The sequence below is a fragment of the Procambarus clarkii genome, chromosome 70, assembly GCF_040958095.1.
Source record: "Procambarus clarkii isolate CNS0578487 chromosome 70, FALCON_Pclarkii_2.0, whole genome shotgun sequence".
Taxonomy (NCBI): domain Eukaryota; kingdom Metazoa; phylum Arthropoda; class Malacostraca; order Decapoda; family Cambaridae; genus Procambarus; species Procambarus clarkii.
The window spans coordinates 16,467,370-16,487,557 of NC_091219.1; the positions used below are offsets into that span (position 1 = coordinate 16,467,370).

The following is a 20,188-nucleotide window of genomic DNA, read 5'->3' on the forward strand; positions in this document are numbered from 1 at the left end:
CACACTTGGGGATTGTCACCCCCAACGAACTCAGTATATAGGCAAGGCAACAACATCTCTCTCTAGGTGTTTAACAATGCACAAACAACAGGGCTTCATCAAGGAACATAAAATCGCCACACACAACGAGACGATCACCAGGGATATTTTGACGAGCAACACCAAAATAACTGATAGATGCAATGACAATAGAAGATTAGACATCAGTGAAGTGCTGCATATCAAGAAATTTAGACCAGCAATCAATAACCGGCTAATACACAGTTACACTCTACCCACTTCAAGACCCCGGGCCAACGCAGAAGCAGGACCAAATGACCCCTGCAACAGGAATGGAAGCAACCAGAAGAACATAAACTGCCAACATGTCCCACTTGTAATTTACTACCCCATTATATAGGACCCCATTAATACCCCATGTATGTCATTCATCCATGTTACCTACCACCTCACCATTAGAGGATATAATCAGGTGCTAAAAGAAGAATTTGTCTTTGAGAACATGAAGCGAGACTTTATGAAACGCATCACTAGGCGTCAGACCCAAATAATAAGTAAAAATGAACTTTGGAAAGTTAATTTTTAATCTTCCTGCTTCAGTGAAGAAAAACATAAGGAATATCGAGAAGAATCATACCAGAATCATAATTCTAAAACTTTCTGTCGTTTTCAACAAAACATATACTAGTATATATATATAAAGTTCTGTAATGTATATGTGTTTTTTATAAATATAAATGTATATACTGTACCAGATATTATGATAATTCCTGTGTGTAGAAAATCTGAGATAGTAAACTTCTAATGTCCAAAAATCCACCTGCACCTGCTAAGTGCCTCATTCTGTAGTGTTATTCTCTCATCCTTTTTAATCTGCTGACAATATTTTACCTTTCTTTTTCAATATAAATGCTGAAAAACTCGGCATAAATGCCAAGTTTTATTTTGTATAATCTTATCTATAACAATGCATGGTACCTAATGCATAAACATAATTTAAGCTAAGAAATAAAAAGTCAAACTTCAAACATAACAATACTGTATATAACATGCAAATTTTATATTTACAACTACTGTACTAAAAAAAGTCTGTAATCATGTCTATGACCACACACAAGCTACAAGGTCCATTGTTATGTATAGTGCTGCTGTGCATAAAAAATTATATAATTCATCCTGAAATCCCCTTCTCTGGCTGAGTGGTTTTAATACTCCCAACTCTTTTATATTGAAAGGAATATACAGTTAAATAAAAGAGGTGCAATTCTACGGTGAGCTCTTCAATGTTTAAAGTCCACAGGGTTTTCAGGATATTTTTAAACACTATGCAGGACTTGGAAGTGTGGCTCTGGGAAAATCAAGTCAAACTATGCACACTAGGGAAAGGTTACTATAAACTAACACTGCAGACAAAGGAGCTACAAAATTCAATAAAGGTGATTCTAAATTCTACTGCATACAAAACTAAGGGAATTCCAATGATAGAATGGGATATACAGTATAAAATACTAAAATTCAAGTCTTAAATTCAAGCCAGTTAGACAAAAACGTCACTAACAAACTAGATTTCCCTACATTTCACTCAGAGAGGATTTATCAAGATCAAATTCTAAGAAGGGAAAGGGACATTAAAAACACACACGCGCGTGCAGTGCTGAAGGCATCACACCTGGTGCTCTCTGTGCTGGGCGAGTGTTGTATTGTCTTGACAAGGGGCCTGCAGGAAAGCTGCCTTCTTGCTGATTACAGTCATTGTTGTCTTACTAGTGGAATCTGCTGTCTGTGTCATAGTCAAACTGTCAGTCAGTTGTGTCTGAGTCATATTAGTGCTTGGGAAACTAGTATCAGTGACTTGGTCTGGGAGACTTGGGGTTAAAGAAAGATATGTGCTCTCATCAGTCCAGTTTGCTAAACCATGAGGGAGGTCAGCCTGCATGATTTCATTCTGGTATGTTCTCGTTGGGCTACCACCTTTATCGTCAGAAGCTGGTGGAGGCCCGTGAGATGAGCCAGAGACATCACTGTCATCATCTTTATCATCATCATCACCCTTCTCTAAAAGTTCACTCACCAGATCGACATTAGCTTTCTTGATCTTGGCTAACATTTCAAAGTAGTTCTTCTCAGCATCGCTGTACATCCACTGGTTACACAAGAAGAAATCATGAGATGCATTGTTGCGAAGAACTTCTTCACGATCCATTTGACGAAGAATTTCATTCACCTCCTGCTCAGCCTCGGACACACGAGAACGATTACGTTTATGATGCCTTTCTCTCATGAATTTGTGTGTTTTATCAGGCTTTTGGGGTACACATTCTTCCTTTACAATGTCTTCATCTTGTTCTGTAGTTAAAGGAAGTAATTTGGATTTAATTTCTTCCGATTCCTTTACAATTTCTACTTCTGGTAATTCTATTCTTGGTATATAAGGCACTATGTCTTTCACACTATCTTCTGGTTCCTCAGAACACGATGACCGCAATCGACGGCGACGCTCGTGCTTAGAGACAAATTCGGTAAAACCTTCTTCATCAGTTGACAAAGGCACCTGTGGTTTCATGGCCTCTTCATCTGAGACCACAACCTTCACTGTTTTTGTTTGGTACAGGATGAAAGATTTGTCATTCTGGGGTGTCTCTTTCTCTGGTTCCTTAATTACTGTCTTCCCATGAGCCACAATATTAGCCCAAGAAGCAGTATCTTCTGTTTCTGCATGATATTTCTGAAAACTGATCTCAGCCTTCTGAATATCAGTTACATTACAGCCCACTACTGTTGAAGTTTCTGAGAGCAAGGGCTCCAATGATTCAGTTTTTGATTCATTCTGAGCATTTGCTACTATTTCTGGTTGTATGCCAACCTCATCCTTTGGAATTTGCACCTGGTCTGACTGGACTAAATATTCCTGGTACTTCATTTCAGCCTCCTGGATTGCTGAGTGGTCATATTTATCCGATTCGCAAATAATAACGTTATCGGGCTTCAACAATGTTTGAGGGCTTGTTTCTGTAGTAATGGAAGATCCCTGCAACAAAGCATTTTCATCTTCTCTAATATGCTGGGGTATAAATTCTTCTTCCTTTACATTCCTTACAATTTCTTCTTTTGGTCGCTCTTGTTTCTGGTTAATTTGATTAAGCTGTGCCAGATATTCATAATATCTAGATTCAGCCTCATTAATTGCAGCCATGTTGTATGAAAAGGATGAAGTTAGTTCATGAATGGTGTTATCACTAGTAACATGCGGAGACATTGGTGGAGAGGCACACAAGGTGTTAGTAGTTGCTGTAAGGGTGGGAACAATGCACTCTTCTTTTGTCAGCCTTCCTATCACATCAACTTGGTGTGGTTTTTCAGGTTCATGGACTGTCTCTTGAGTTTCTGCTTTACTTACAAGCAATGGCTCCAAGGCAGTATCAGAAACTTTAGCTATCATTTCATAATACTTCTTTTCACTGTCCTCTGCTAACCATTTGTCATTCCAGAATGAGTCATGAATGGCATATTTTTGTAATACCTCTTCACGGCCCATTTGGCGAAGAATTTCATCCACTTCCTTTTCATTTTCAGATATACGATGACACTGGCCTCTTCTGTGGCTATCTAAGCGCTTCTTAGACCTCACTGTTATCTCAACTGTTTCCACCATGCTTTCTTCATCAACTAATTCTGTTTCAGAATCATCCTTCGTTTTTTCTTGCAAATTTGCCTGCTCTATTTCTTCTACAATTTCTACTTCTGGCAACTCTATTCTTGGAACATAGGGCACAATATCCTTTACAGCATCTTCAGGATCTTCTGAGCAAGATGAACGCAAGCGACGGCGTCTTTCCTGTTTTGACACAAATTCGGTAAACCCTTCTTCATCAGTTGACTGAGGCACCAAAGGTTTAGAAACTTCTTCATCTGTGACCACAACTTTGACTGTCTTGGTTTGGTATAGGATGAAGGATTTATCATCCTGGAATGGCTTTTCTACTTCCTCTATGATTAATGGCTTCCCATGTGCAACAACATTAGCCCATGATAAGCTATCCTGGGTCTGTGCTAAATATTCCTGATATTTAGTTTCAGCCATCTGGATTGAAGGCATATCATAATGCATTACCGATGATGCTTCAGAAGTTATGAAAGCTGTGGAAATGGAAGTTGTTTGTCCTTCCTCTTCCTCTTTTGTAATGTGCACCCCTGGTTGGTTTGTGATTTGGACTTCTTCTGTTGGGTTTGTGCTTTCACAGACTTGTTGCAACTGTATATAATGCTTCTGAAATTGTACTTCAGCCTCTTTAATAACTGGTAAATCATGGGGTTTCTCTTCGTGCTGCAAAGCATCTGCAGATGCAGCAAGTATTCGTGTATCTGCTTCAAGTCCATTATCCTCAGTCATAGCTGGGTCATTTATTTGCACTAAGCGTTCCTTGTCCCTGATTTCAGTATAAATTATTTGACTAGTTGTTGACAGTTCTTGTACTTGTACTTTTTCTTGGTCTGCATTATCTTCAGCTGCAGCTAACCGTTCTGATTGCCCAGAATGTTCTTTATCCTGTGTCTCAGCCTGCAATATCTCCAATATATTATAACCTGGCTTTTCAATTTGGATTTTTTCATATTGCATTGTATCTTCAGATAATGTTGATGTCTGTTGTGGTTGGCAGTCAGACAGACCACGCCAGTCCTCAGTCTTGGTTAATATTTTTGATTGATCCAAGTACTCTTGGTACTGTGTTTCAGCTTGAAGAATTTCTCTAACATCATAAGTGATCTTTTCTGCTTGCAAGGACTCTTCAGTTGCTGCTGATGTCAGATGTGGTTGAACTCTTGGCTGATCACTGTTGTCTTCAGTCTCTGCTGACTTTTCTGGTTGCATGGACTCCTGGGACTGTGGCATAGCTTGAGGAATTTCTATAAAACTACAAGTGGTCTTTTCTGTCTTCAACACATCTGCAGTATTTGATGTGTCTTGTGGCTGCATTTCTGGCAGAGCAGTGTTGTCTTCAGTCTCCAGTAGCTTTTCTGACTCTGCAAAGTATTCATGGTGCTGTGTTTCAATTGGAAGAATTTCTGAAACATTACAAGGGGCCTTTTCAGGTTTCAAAACATCTTGAATTGTTGCCGATATCTGATGGGTGTGTACTTCTGGCACACTAAAGCTGTCTTCCGTCTCGGCTGTCGTTACTGACTGAGCTAAGTACTCTTGGTACTGTGCCTCGGCTTGAAGAATTTCTGAAACATTATAAGGGACCTTTTCATGCTGCAATGAATCTTTAATCTCTACTGATGTCTGCTGTGGCTGTACTGCTGGCAGACCAAAGTTGTCTTCTGTTTTTCCTGACATTTCCTGCTGCACTAAGTACTCTTGGTACTGTGTCTCAGCTTCAAGGATTTCTAAAATATTATATGCAGACTTTTCTGGTTGCATTGCATCTTTAATTGCTGCTGATGTTTGATGTGGTTGTACGACTGGCACACCAAGGCTGTCATCAGTCTCTGGTGATGTTTGTTGTGGTTGTATGACTGGCACACCAAGGCTGTCATCAGTCTCTGGTGATGTTTGTTGTGGTTGTATGACTGGCACACCAAGGCTGTCATCAGTCTCTGGTGATGTTTGTTGTGGTTGTATGACTGGCACACCAAGGCTGTCATCAGTCTCTGGTGATGTTTGTTGTGGTTGTATGACTGGCACACCAAGGCTGTCATCAGTCTCAGTTGATGTTTGTTGTGGTTGTATGACTGGCACACCAAGGCTGTCATCAGTCTCTGGTGATGATTGTTGTGGTTGTATGACTGGCACACCAAGACTGTCATCAGTCTCAGCTGATGTTTGTTGTGGTTGTATGACTGGCACACCAAGACTGTCATCAGTCTCAGCTGATGTTTGTTGTGGTTGTATGACTGGCACACCAAGACTGTCATCAGTCTCAGCTGATGTTTGTTGTGGTTGTATGACTGGCACACCAAGACTGTCATCAGTCTCAGCTGATGTTTGTTGTGGTTGTATGACTGGCACACCAAGGCTGTCATCAGTCTCAGCTGATGTTTGTTGTGGTTGTATGACTGGCACACCAAGGCTGTCATCAGTCTCAGTTGATGTTTGTTGTGGTTGTATGACTGGCACACCAAGGCTGTCATCAGTCTCAGTTGATGTTTGTTGTGGTTGTATGACTGGCACACCAAGGCTGTCATCAGTCTCTCTCGATTTTTGTGACTGTGCTAAGTACTCATAGTACTGTGTCTCAGCTTGATGCATTTCTGAAACATTATAATATACCCTTTCAGCTTGGAGTGCATCTTTAGTTGTCACTGGTGACTCTACTGGTGGCCTACCAATGTTGATTTTAGAATCGGCTAACTTTTCTGATTTAACCAAGTACTCTTGGTACTGTGCCTCAGCTTGCAAAATTTCTGGCATGTTATAATGGATATTTTCATGTTGCAGGGCATCTGTAGATGTTGTTGATCTTTGTTGTGGCTTTTCAGGAAGACCTAAAATATCTTCACTCTCAACCAGTTTACCTGATAACACCACATGCTCCTCACATTGTGTGAGAGGTTCTCCAGTCAATACATCCCCACCTGCTCTTTTATGTTGCTGTGCATCAGTTACTAATGATGCCTGCAAAATCATTGCTTCATCCACATCATTCTCATTTATAACAACCTTATCTTCAACCATCTCAGTCTCATCTATTACAGCTTTGTCAATTACACGTTCGTTGTTTATCACAGTTTTATCTTCATCTGTGTGACTTTTGTGTGTCTCAGTTTTATCATTTTCCACACACTGATATTTTGTTTCCTCTAAATCAGTTATTTGAGAGATTAATTTTTGATCAGAAGAAATTTTACTGTCTGGTGTAGGAAGAGATTTCGCATATTGCTGTGCAAGATATTCATAATACCTTGTTTCAGATTCCACAATAGTCTTCATGTCATATCTTGTAGAATCAAGATCAGCTGGCATCAAATAAACTGGAAATACTTCTTCAGCTTGTACCACTGAATTTACTGGCCATTGATCAGCTTCTGGTACACAGGAAATCTGGGACACTTCTGGAGTTATTTCTAGGAATTCAGATGCTGATTCTGCTCCAACAGGAGAAATTTCAATTACCTCATATATTGGGTCTTTTATTGCTGGCATTACTTCTACAGCAGAAGTTATTAGTTCTTGTTCTGTTGCTGGTGTCACTAATACAGCAGAAGTTATTAGTTCTGCTTGTTCTGTTGCTGGTGTCACTTCTACAGAAGTTATTAGTTCTTGTTCTGCTGCTGGTGTCACTTCTAGAGCAGAAGTTATCAGTTCTTGTTCTGCTGCTGGTGTCACTTCTACAGCAGAAGTTATCAGTTCTTGTTCTGCTGCTGGTGTCACTTCTACAGCAGAAGTTATCAGTTCTTGTTCTGCTGCTGGTGTCACTTCTACAGCAGAAGTTATCAGTTCTTGTTCTGCTGCTGGTGTCACTTCTACAGCAGAAGTTATCAGTTCTTGTTCTGCTGCTGGTGTCACTTCTACAGCAGAAGTTATCAATTCTTGTTCTGCTGCTGGTGTCACTTCTACAGCAGAAGTTATCAGTTCTTGTTCTGCTGCTGGTGTCACTTCTACAGCAGAAGTTATCAGTTCTTGTTCTGCTGCTGGTGTCACTTCTACAGCAGAAGTTATCAGTTCTTGTTCTGCTGCTGGTGTCACTTCTACAGCAGTTGCAGTTGCAGGCATTAGCACGTCTTGTCTTGCAGCTGCTTCTCTTGTTTGAGATGCTATCACTTGTGATGATGAAATCACTTCTGAGATTGGAGATACCAATGTTATTGGGTCTGGTTGAATTTTAGTTTCTTGAGAGTCAACAACAGAAGCAAAATTTTCTTCTTTATTTAATTCCTTTTTAGATTTAGTAACAAGATACCTTTGGTAGTATGTTTCAGCATCACGGATACCAAATACATCGTACCATAATTCTGAACCAAGGTAAAATGCAGCAAAGAGTTTATGTTCATACTCAATTATATCTTTAGTTTTTGGAGGTGTTTCCCCTCTTTCAATTGCTGCCACAATTTTATCTATTTCTTTTTCTGATTCAGATATTTTGGGTGACTTCTTTGACCTTGATCGTTGTCTCGATTTACTTCTTTTAGGTCGAAGTGCTTGAAGAAAACTGTTTTCACTTTCACTTTCTATATCATCTATGTCTGCACTCATCACTTCCTTTATATCTTCTTTTGTGATTTTCATGGTGTCCTTTTTGCTACATTCTTCCACAACAGCTTTGACTGTTTCTTCAATTTCATCTGTAATTGCAGAGGTGCTGTGAGTTTTTCTCCTGTACCTTCCCCTCTTGGACACAAATTCGGTAAATCCTTCTTCATCTACCACAGCTGGAGACTTCATAATTTCTTTAGAACTTTCTTCTTTTTCTACAACAGTTGGGTTCAGGTAAACATGCGTCTTTTTAGGTTCTTCAGCTGGCTCTTCTACAACAACAGCAGGAGTATGAATGAGAATACTGGCGTAAGTTTTTGACTGATATTGTTCCAGAGGTTCTGAACATTCAGAAGCTCCTGCAAAGCTCACTCCAGAATCATCTTCTGAATGAGGCTCATGCCAGGTGCTTTCCACAGAACCCATTTCAGAAGGCATACTTATCTCACTTTCTTCTGGAGTGACTTCTAATGATTCCATTGATTTATCTTCAGTAGTTGTAGCAAAATAAATACTCTTTACAGTTCCAGCTTCTGCATCAGAGACCATTTCCTTCTTTGAGCTAACTTTAACAGGCTGCTCTGCTTCATCTTCAGGAGTAAATCCACCTTCTGTGATGTCCATCCAGTCATCGACATGTTTAGGCAAAGGAAGAGCAAGCTCAGGCTTGGGTTCTACTGGCTGCAGTACAGGTGAATGTCCACCTGGAGCATCTAACTCACTTGTCATAGCTTCTTCAAGAGCTTCTTCAATATTTGGCGCAATTTTTTGTAATCCAAGTTGTTCGTCTTTGTTGCATTGTTCCTGCAATTTTTCAACCTCCTCCTCCAATACCAAGCATTCAATGTCAAATTCTTTTTGAACAGTTTCACTTTCAGGATTAAAGTGAACTTTTGTTTCTGACACCAACACTACTTCTTGAGATTCAGCTTCTTTTTCCTTCGGGTGGTGAACAACATCAAACTCTTTTGAGGGTTCCTGTTGTATTCCCTCACTTAGTACAGCTGCTTCCTTTGGAACAGTTTCACTTTTGGGATTAAGGTAAACTTCTTTTTCCAATAAAATCACTATTTTTTTAGACTCTGCATCTTCCAATGTTGCTTCTTCTTTTGGGAGATGAACAACTTCAAACTCTTTTGAAAGTTCCTGATGCATTTCCTCACTTATTGTGGTTGCTTCCTTTGGAACAGTTTCACTTTCAGGATTAAGCTGTATTTCTGTTTCTGACACCATCACTCCTTCTTGAGATCCTGCTGTCTCTTCCATCGGGTGATGAACAACTTCAAATTCTTTTGAAGGTTCCTGCTGTATTTCTTTTAATGCAGTTGCTTCCTTTGGAACAGTTTCAAGTTCAGGATTAAGATGAGCTTCTTTATCTGAAACTATAACTATCTCTTGAGAATCTGCTTCTTCAACTGCTACTTCTTTGTCTGGGTGATAAATAACTTCAAACTCTTTTGAAGGTTCCTGTTGTATTTCCTCTCTTAATGCAGATGCTACCTCTTTTGGTTTGAACTCAATGTCATCTTTCTCTTTTGAAATTTCAACTTTAGGTTCTTTTGTGTTACTAAATGGAATCAAAATTTCCTCTTGTATTTGTTCATGAATTTCAGTTTCTCTCACAATAGGTTGTTCTTCAATTTCTGGAGCTAAAACTTCATCCTCATTTTGTGTAGAAGTCTCTTCTTTCTTTTGTGTGATTATAGGTTCATCATCCTCCTGAAGTTCCTGGTAATCATTTTGTTGCATAAAAGCTTCTTCCTTTGACTCTCCTGTATCTTCTTTAAGCATATCAATACCTTCTGCATATCTATCTTTACTGTCACTATCTTTATCTTCATCACCTTTCTTACCTTTTCCCTTCTTCGGCCTTTTCTTCTTATTCTTATAATATTCTTCACCGGGTACTACCGGAAGCATACCACCTAAAGATGAGCTGGAAGAACCTTCCTGCATAGATTGTAAGTATTCACCATGTCCCTCATCATAAACAGAGACACTTGAGGCTCTGCTGTGATTTGTATCAGTAGCAGTAAAGGAAGTACTCTCAAGTGGTGCACTTCTGGTTTTAAACAAATGTTTACGTTCCTCAAGTGGAGTTTTAATCTTTTCCTCTGTGCTGTTAGTTCGAGTAATTGGTCTCTGTCGCATCCACTGAGGAGTCAGAATAATATCGTTGGGATCATCAATAGGAATATGAGGACTGGTGGGCCTAGGGCTCACTGGATTAACTGAAAGCAATGATGTCTTAAAACCATCAGAATCAGCTGGCCCTTCTGGCTTGGAAACTTCTACTTTGCTTGGTATTTTGGGTTTTGTCACAGACTTTTCGGATTCAATGTCCTCATTTGATTGAAGCAGCACTACAGCGATATCTGATTCTGTTGTCCGTTTTCTAACCTCAGTAACAGAATCATTCTTTTCCTTGGCCGAGGTCTCTGGTTCCAGCTGCTCAACAGATGTCTCCATTACCACATTTGCATACTCGGTCTCAACAACACTGGTCACCTCAACAACTGCTTTCTTGTCTTTTTTTGAGGGTTTTTCTTTATGACTCTTGGAAATTTCTTTCAAAGCCTTTTCAATCTCATCTTCACCATCATCATCGTCATCTTTTGCCTTGGACTTTTTCTTTTTCTTCTTTTTGTCAGACTTTTCAGGTTTTTCAGTTTGCTTTATTGGAATATTTGTTTCATTATCAGCTTTCACTTCTTTGGTCTCCTTGACTGTTGTATGCTCAACAAGCACTTCATTGTTCTGTTTGTCAGTTTCATCACTTACATTCACAGAAATGTCTTCTTCAAATACTTTTCCTGATTCTTTTTGTTTCTGAATCACTGTTGATTCTTCTGTAAACTTTCCAGAATCCTCAATTTCAATATGCTCAGTTGATTTTGTCTCTAGTTCTGATTCACTGCCTATCTTCTTGCGACGCCTCTTCTTCTTGGAGACAATCTCCTCAAAACCTTCTGAGTCCTTCTTTTGTTTAGTACAAGTAGATGCTTCTGTGTGTTTTTTCTCAAAACCTTCTGAGTCCTTCTTTTGTTTAGTATAAGTAGATGCTTCTGTGTGTTTTTCCTCAAAACCTTCTGAGTCCTTCTTTTGTTTAGTATAAGTAGATGCTTCTGTGTGTTTTTCCTCAAAACCTTCTGAGTCCTCCTTTTGTTTAGTACAAGTAGATGCTTCTGTGTGTTTTTCTTCTAAACTTGTCATTGAAACACAATGAGGATAAGGTTTCTTGAGCTCTTCTTTAGGTTCCTCTATGACAACTACTTTACCATGTGCCAAAGCAGTTGCGTAAGAAAATAGTTTTTCAGATTTATCTGACTCCACTGCAGGTTCAATCAGGTCAACACTTTCAGGTTCACTTTGCTCCTGACTTGATATTCTCTCTTTCACTTCTACTTGATCCATAACCTCTTGAGTAATATCAGTTGTATGAACCAAGTGCTCAGGTTTTGTGATTATTGAGTATAATTTGGAGTTACCTTCTGGTTCATAAGTTTCCCCAGTCTCCACTGTAGCGGCTGCAATTTCCTCAGTTGTTTCTGTGTGTGTTTCTTCGTCAGATTCGGAATCAAGAGTAAAACCTCCACTTTCAATTATTTCCATGAAATCATTAGCATGATCTGGAACAGGGAGTCCAAAGACAGGTTTAACTGCTTGAGAACTGGGACCTGTTTCGACGGTTGTAGTAGGGGAAATGACAGTGCTAAGCTCAAGGGGTTTATCAGATTGTTCAGTAATGGGTTCTTCATCTTCATCATCAAGTGTGAAGCCACCTTCCTCTATAATTTTCAGCCAGTCATCTGCATGATCAGGTATAGGAAGGCCAAATGGTTTAGGTTCTTCTTGTTCTTTACAGGTTTCTGTTTCTTGCTTTACTTGTTTTTCTTCATATTTTTCTTCTTCAGGAGATATAAAAGCACAAACAGGAGTAACTCTTGGTTGATTTTCACTGCTGTCCTCTTTTTCTGAACTGATAACCACACCAGTAGTAACTTGGGTTGGCACTTGAGAGGTACTCTCGTCTTGCTCGTCCTCGTCATCCAGTGTAAAGCCACCACCTTGAATTATTTCCATCCAGTCATTAGCATGATCAGGAAGAGGTAGATTAAATGATAATTTGTCATGTCTCTCTTCTTCTGGCTGAGACTCAATCTTTGGAGAAGGTTTTTTAGCTTCTTGAGCTACTAGAGACATACAAACATCTGAGGATGTATCTGGAATAGATGGCACTTGGGCAGATTCTTCACCTTCATCTTCAAGTGTGAATCCTCCTTCCTCAAGAATTTCTAACCAATCATTTGCATGATCAGGCAAGATTAGCCCAAATGCAGGCTTAGTATCTGTTGCTTTTTCAGAAGAATGGGACTCTATTCTTCTAGTATCATCAGATGCGCAAAGGACAGTGTTTTCAACACTATTAATGCTAGTATTTGATGTTAAAGATAAAGTATCCTGTTTTTCTTTCTTTTCTGGTATTAGTGTTGTGTCATCTTCTATTGTTTCTTCTTTAACTGAGCTTGAGAAAGTTCCAGGTGCATCGCCTTTTAAAGGAGAAGCAGATATTTCTGGACCATCTTCATCTTCAAGTGTAAAGCCCCCTCCTTCAATTAATTCCATCCAATCATTAGCATGATCTGGTAAAGGCAGAGCAAAGACAGATTTCACCTCTTCCTTTTTCTTATTTGAGGGGTCATTAATATATTTCTCATCTGTATCTGCAGTATTGAATTTCTCCCTTATTTTAACTTGCTCTTCAGTAACATTTTCAGGTTCTTCTACAACTTCCTCAGTCTCTACTGGTTTACCATCAACCATAATAATCTTCTTAATTATTCTCCTCCGAATGATTTTGTGGACAGTGGTCACCTCAGGTTCTGTGATTGTCTCAGTAATGACTGAGTCAGCTGGCAGACCTTGCAGCATTTCCTCAGTAACCTCTTCTGGTTCTTCTACAACTTCCTCAGTCTCTACTGGTTTACCATCAACTATAATTATCTTCTTAATTATTCTCCTTCGAATGATTTTGTGGACAGTGGTCACCTCAGGTTCTGTGATTGTCTCAGTAATGACTGAGTCAGCAGGCAGACCTTGCAGCATTTCCTCAGTAACATCTTCTGGTTCTTCTACAACTTCCTCAGTCTCTACTGGTTTACCATCAACCATAATAATCTTCTTAATTATTCTCCTTCTGATGATTTTGTGTGTAGTAGTTACTTTAGGTTCTGAGGAGATTGACTTGGTAATGGTGGAGTCAGCTGGCAGACCTTGCAGCATTTCTTCAGTAATATCCTCTGGTTCTTCTACAATTTCCTCAGTTTCTACTGGTTTCCCATCCACGGTAATAGTTTTCTTAATTGTTCTCATCCTAATGATTTTGCGGATAGTGGTCACCTCAGGCTGTGTTACTGACTTAGTAATGACAGAGTCAGCTGTCAGAAGATCCTCTGGTTCTTCAATAACTTCCTCAGTCTCTACTGGCTTACCATCTACGACAATAGTCTTCTTTATTATTCTCCTTCTAATGATTTTGCGGATAGTGGTCACCTCAGGATCTATGACTGACTCATTAATGACAGAGTCAGCTGGTAGGTCTTGCAGCATTTCCTCAGTGACTTCTTCAGGTTCTTCTACAATTTCCTCAGTCTCTACTGGCTTACCATCAACCATAATAATTTTCTTAATTATTCTCCTTCTGATGATTTTGTAGGTGGTGATTACATCTGGCTCTGTAATTGTCTCAGTAATCTGCGAGTCCGAAGGCATACTTTCGACAACTTCTTCAGTGACCTCTTCAGGATTTTCTATAACTTGCTCAGTCTCTACTGGCTTACCATCCACGATAATAGTCTTCTTAATTATTCTCCTTCTGATGACTCTGTGTGTAGTGGTTACCTTAGGTTCTGTGGTGACTGACTCAGTAATTGCACAGTCTGCTGGCAAACCTTGCAGCATTTCCTCAGTGACATCCTCTGGTTCTTCGATAACTTCCTCAGTCTCTACTGGTTTGCCATCAACCATAATGATAATTTTGATAATTCGTTTATGAATGACCCTATGTTTTCTACCAAAGGTTGTAGGTGAATCAGTTGAAAGTGCTTCCTTATTAGGTTCTACAACAAGTTCAGAATACCTTACAATGTCGGAGTCCTTAACTTGTTGAATCTGACTTTGAGAAAGATCCACTGGCTCTACACATGATTCAACAATGACCGAGTCTGGAATGTTCATATTCTGCAATATTTCATCAGTAACATTTGTAGGATTCGCTGTTTCTTCACTTGATACTTGTTTTCCATCAGCCATGAGAACTTTTACTTTACTTTTTCTAATTGCTGAACAAGCTGTTGATGTTTCAGGGTATGTGAGGGACTCGGTAATCATGGAATCTCCTGGTAGGGTGTCCAGCATTTCCTCAGTAAGTTCCTCTGGCTCCTCCATCATTTCTTCTGTTTCGACTGGCTTACCATCAATCATAATTACCTTCTTTATTATTCGCCTTCTAGAAATTATGTTACTTGTTACTTTTGCAGTTTTACTTGTTGCAACATCTGTTTCCGTGATAACAGAGTCAGTTGGAAGGGGTTGTAGCATTTCCTCAGTGACCTCTTCTGGCTCTTCTATAACTTCCTCAGTCTCTACTGGTTTACCATCAACCATAATTATCTTCTTGATTATTCGCCTTCTAATGATTTTGTGGACAGTGGTCACCTCAGGCTCTGTGATTGTCTCTGTAATGACTGAGTCAGCTGGCAGACCTTGCAGCATTTCCTCAGTGATCTCCTCTGGTTCTTCTACAACTTCCTCAGTCTCTACTGGTTTACCATCAACCATAATTATCTTCTTGATTATTCGCCTTCTAATGATTTTGTGGACAGTGGTCACCTCAGGTTCTGTGACTGTCTCTGTAATGACTGAGTCAGCTGGCAGACCTTGCAGCATTTCCTCAGTAGCATCTTCAGGTTCTTCTACAACTTCCTCAGTCTCTACTGGTTTACCATTAACCACAATTATCTTCTTGACTATTCGCCTTCTAATGATTTTGTGGACAGTGGTCACCTCAGGCTCTGTGATTGTCTCTGAAATGACTGAGTCAGCTGGCAGACCTTGCAGCATTTCCTCAGTGATCTCCTCTGGTTCTTCTACAACTTCCTCAGTCTCTACTGGTTTACCATCAACCATAATTATCTTCTTGATTATTCGCCTTCTAATGATTTTGTGGACAGTGGTCACCTCAGGTTCTGTGATTGCCTCTGTAATGACTGAGTCAGCTGGCAGACCTTGCAGCATTTCCTCAGTAGCATCTTCAGGTTCTTCTACAACTTCCTCAGTCTCTACTGGTTTACCATCAACCATAATAATCTTCTTAATTATTCGCCTTCTGATGATTCTGTGCGTGGTGATTACTTTAGGTTCTGTGGTGACTGTCTCAGTAATGACCGAGTCAGCTGGCAGTTCTTGTAGCATTTCCTCAGTGACATCTTCTGGTTCTTCAACCACTTCCTCAGTCTCAATCGGTTTACCATCAACCATAATAATCTTTTTAATAATTCTATTTCTGATACTGCTGTAGGTTGTGGTTACATCGTATTCTCTGGTTGTCTTAGCAACTACAGAGTCATCTGGAAGGCTTTGCAACATTTCCTCACTATTACCTGGTTCTACTACTACTCCCTCCAATGATTTACCATTAACCATAAAGATATTTTTCTCTCTCTCTTTGATTGTTTCACTAATTTTCTCTTCAAAATTAGTGTACTTGCTCTCACGATTATTGGTTTGTATCTGTGTACCATCTCTATTTTTATTATCTATTGTAATTCCTCTCCCTGTTGTTAGAATAGTAGTGTCGTCTGTTTCTTCTGTGGATAAAACGTTCCTCTCCAATCCAGCTCTGTCTATGTCATCAAAATAGAATATTTCTTCCTCATGAATTGACTCATCAAGTTCAGAAGGTGGCTGTTTGCATGAAATAGTTTTTTGAGACTGAGAGGTGTCTTGTTTATGGCACGGTGAAACCTCAACAGATATCGAAGCGATTTCCTTATGCTCACCTTGTACCGTATGTTCCATACTGGTACTAATTTGGTCAGGCAGTGATGAAGGTGTATGCAACATCTCCGAAGAAAGAACCACTTGACTCTCTTCAGAACCTTTTTCCGAAGGTTTCTCATTCTTTTCTGATAATATATCTCCATCCTTCACTACACTAGCACTATCTTGAATGGTCTCGTAAGGAAAAACAGAGGTCTCTACTGGAGATACACGATTAGCATCTACAGGAGTTTTAGGGACTTGGGTAGGTAAGTCAGGTAGAGGATCAAGAATAAGGTCTACAGGTACACCGTTAAGGGGTTTGTTAGAGGACACTGCCACTTGCTCAGGTACTGATACAACTACAGGTTCCACAGTATGCTTATGTTTAACTATAGAGGTGGATATACTTTGCTCCTCCTTCAGGACCTGCAATTCTTCCACCATACTCTCACCAAGTTGCATCTCATTTTCATCTTTGTTGAAACTAACACCCTTTGTCTTCTTGCATTCGGTTTTACGTCTTTCAGCTTCAGAAATTTTCCCAGCCAGGCAAGCTTCCTTCTCTTGCTCAGCAGTTTTATATTTCTGAAGTTTCTTTTCTACCTTTTCTGGTTTTGTTACTAGCTCAACTTTTTGCTGGACTGAATCACTGAGTGTACGCTCAGCTGTTTTTGGCACAGATGATTGTTCTGTTTTCCTCGTCTTCTTTGAACCCCGTCTTTTAGGCTTGTCCTCTTCCACGGGTCCCAATTTGGGAGTTTGGGTTGGCTGGATTTTACCACTTTTTTCCATCTCTTCAATTTCTCTCAAAGCTTTTTCCAAATCATCTTCTTGATCTTTTGGATTCGACCTGTTGCGCTTTTTCTTCTTCTTTCGTTTATCCTCATTTTCGTGAGCTTTTGTATCGTCTGATTGATTACTTTCTATAGTAGTCATGGTGAGCAGAGTATCACTTTTCTTTGTTACAATCTCTTGATCTTTCTTTGTGACAACTTCTTGATCTTTCTTTGTTACAACTTCTTGATCTTTCTTTGTTACAACTTCTTGATCTTTCTTTGTGACAACCTCCTGATCTTTCTTTGTTACAACCTCCTGATCTTTCTTTGTTACAACCTCCTGATCTTTCTTTGTTACAACCTCCTGAACTTTCTTTGTTACAACCTCCTGATCTTTCTTTGTTACAACCTCCTGATCTTTCTTTGTTACAACCTCCTGATCTTTCTTTGTTACAACCTCCTGATCTTTCTTTGTTACAACCTCCTGATCTTTCTTTGTTACAACCTCCTGATCTTTCTTTGTTACAACCTCCTGATCTTTCTTTGGTTCTTTTTCGTCAGGCTTTTGTAGGAGGTTTACAAGAGAGGTTTCCGTTACAATCATTTCTTTCTTCTGTATACTTCGATTTGTAGGAGTTTTAACTTCTTGGACTGATGGTAAAGCTATTGCAGCATGCTCTAGCTTGGGTTGTTTTGCTTTAGAATGTTTCTCTTCCTTTTTTATTATTTCCTTTACTACCTCTGCAGTTATCTCTTCCTTATCTTTGGTAGCTTCAGTGAAGTCTGTAGAGGATTCTCCCTTTTTTCTTCTAGCACTCTTGGATCTTGACCGTCGATCTGACCCTTCTTTGAATAGAAGACCAGGAATATAGTGTTCCATTCGCTGAAGGTCTTCTGTTTTCTTAGATTCTTCTGGCTCTTTCATTACCGTCACTTCAATTTTAGGTTCATAGGATCTCTTCTTGCCTCTTGATCTATCACAATCATAGGCCACAGCTTGAGTTATCACTGTCTGTTGTTCATCACTTGGTTTGCTGGGTGTTTCTACATACTCCACTTTAGGTTCGATATCTGCCACTTTTTCGGGTTGAGTTGGTCCCTTAACATATGACATAACTGATTTAAATGCTCCATATGTATGTGTGACAACAGCTGAAGGGGCAGCTTTAAGACCCATTGCCAAAATTTGAGCATATGACAACTTTGATTTATCAATGGAGTCTGTTGTCACAAGAACGTCAGCTGTTTCAACAAAGCATGGTTGTTTTTGTTCAATAACTATTTGAGATTCACTTTGTTCTTCAGATGAGGATGGTTCGAACACCATAGAAGGAACCTCTGCTACATCGTCGGTCTCCATTCCTTCCTCATCCTCCTGGAACTGCTCTGGAGTCTCTGGTGGGGTCATCATAGGTGGGGTCACAGTTGGCTGGGTTGTGATCATAGTAATCATTGGGGCTTCTTCAGGTGATGCTTGGTCTAGGGTCACACCTGAGAACTCATTACTTGTTTCACTTATTTGTTGATAGTCGCTCACTTGTCCATATTGATGCACATTAAAATCATCGGAAATATAGCTTGTGGTAACTGGAAATTGACTCACTTCCTGGTAGAAATTCATGGTATCCATGTTACTGTTCATGACAATATCTTGCATTGAAGTTTCCATTGCTTGCATAGGGCTCTGAATAGTTTGCACATCCATTGAGTACCCATTTGGGAACATGGATGTGGTGGCGGCTTGTTGGTAGGAGGCATCAGTGGCCTGGGATATTTCAACTCCTTCAGGTAAGAAAGTTGGTTGTTCCATGTAGCCAGGATATTGTGGCATAACCATAGCAAGCTCCTCTTCTCTTTGCTGAGTTATAACCTCTGACTCAACTTCTTCATCAGCAGGTAAACTATCTTCATCCAAAGCATATTCTTGTTGAGGATCTTCAACGTATTCTAAACTTTCGCACTCGGCAGCTGAAGACATGGTCACAGTAGAGGTTACGGTTTGTACAGCTGATTCGATAATCTGACTAGAAACCTCTGTAGCAGTGACATCTTGTATTTCAGCTTCAGCTTGCACATCTGACATAGCTGCCTCGTCTACATCAAGTCCCCGTTCTTGCCTTATTTTCATCTCATGCCTTCCTTTCAGAATTTCAGCATATGTAGTTTTGCCATCCCACATGGCAGTGGGAAGCACCCTGCCTGATCTTTCTTCTTCAATAGCTGCCTCAAGTTGTTCTTGAACTTCTGCTTTGGATACGTTCTCATGTTCTCGACGCTGTACTTGAGGACTGGACTTTGGGCTCTCTGTTGGACTTGTTTTAGGGGTCACCATTGGTGAATCTTTTGGACTTTCTTGGGGACTCTGTTTAGACTTTGTATAAGGATGCTTAGGGCTACTCTTTTGGCTATTTCTGCGACTCGGGGCATCATAATACACTTCTTCTTGTGGCTCTGTTGGATTTTGGCGCTCAGGCTGCTGCTCTATTGGTTGTTTCTTGCGGTAGCGTCGATCGCGTTGCTGTACGCGTCGAGATGCTTTAGCATCTTGCTCAAAGCTCTGTGACTTTTGAGCCTTTGCAAACTGTTGCTGACGATTTTTACGATCACGAACTTGCTTTTCTTCTTTATAAGCAGCACCTGGTGCCTGACCAGTTGCAACAGTATATTCTTCAATGACAGAATGTTCACTTGATGGTTCAACACTAATTTTCTCTTCTTTTATTGACTCAACAACCTGAGTTGGCGTTGCAGGTAATGATGATGACACTTGACTTGCTACAACATGAGGAACTACCTGCTGCGATGATACAACTTGAGGTACATTCATTTCTGTGGTGTATGTTTGGCAGAAGATACTAGGACTCTTCCGTCCGGCAGCCACATCTGCCCAAGTTAATTGCAATCCAGCTTCTGGGGTACCATGTATGGCACGTGCTTGTTGTTGAGCGGCTGTCCTTAATGACACCCCAGTCAAAGTTTTCACCTCTGAATCCAAGACGTCACCTTCACTCACTGGCAATTCCTGAGTAATTACCACCTGGACATCTTGGTTGATGGGTTCGTTGAAGACGGTCCTGGGTTGCATGGGTGAGATCTGGGCCTCTTCCTCGGGGGGTGTATCGAGCGAAGAGGCAAGAGTGCTCGTTTCGGTCGTGTCTAGCGTTAACTCGGTCGG

At 40.1% G+C, this 20,188-nt stretch overlaps 1 protein-coding gene across 6 annotated transcripts in view; it reads right to left on the minus strand.

Moving 5' to 3' along the window:
* Positions 1-20,188, minus strand: part of LOC123775278 (uncharacterized) — a 477,428-nt gene that overhangs the window by 117,847 nt on the left and 339,393 nt on the right. For 4 of the 6 annotated variants that reach the window (XM_069311593.1, XM_069311592.1, XM_069311591.1 and 1 more), the window contains one exon: positions 1,670-20,188. This exon is cut by the window's right edge and continues 87 nt beyond it. In XM_069311593.1, coding sequence (XP_069167694.1) covers positions 1,670-20,188 — 18,519 coding nt within the window. The remainder of the gene's footprint in view (positions 1-1,669) is intronic. The other 2 variants (XM_069311596.1, XM_069311595.1) reach the window with 1 other exon arrangement.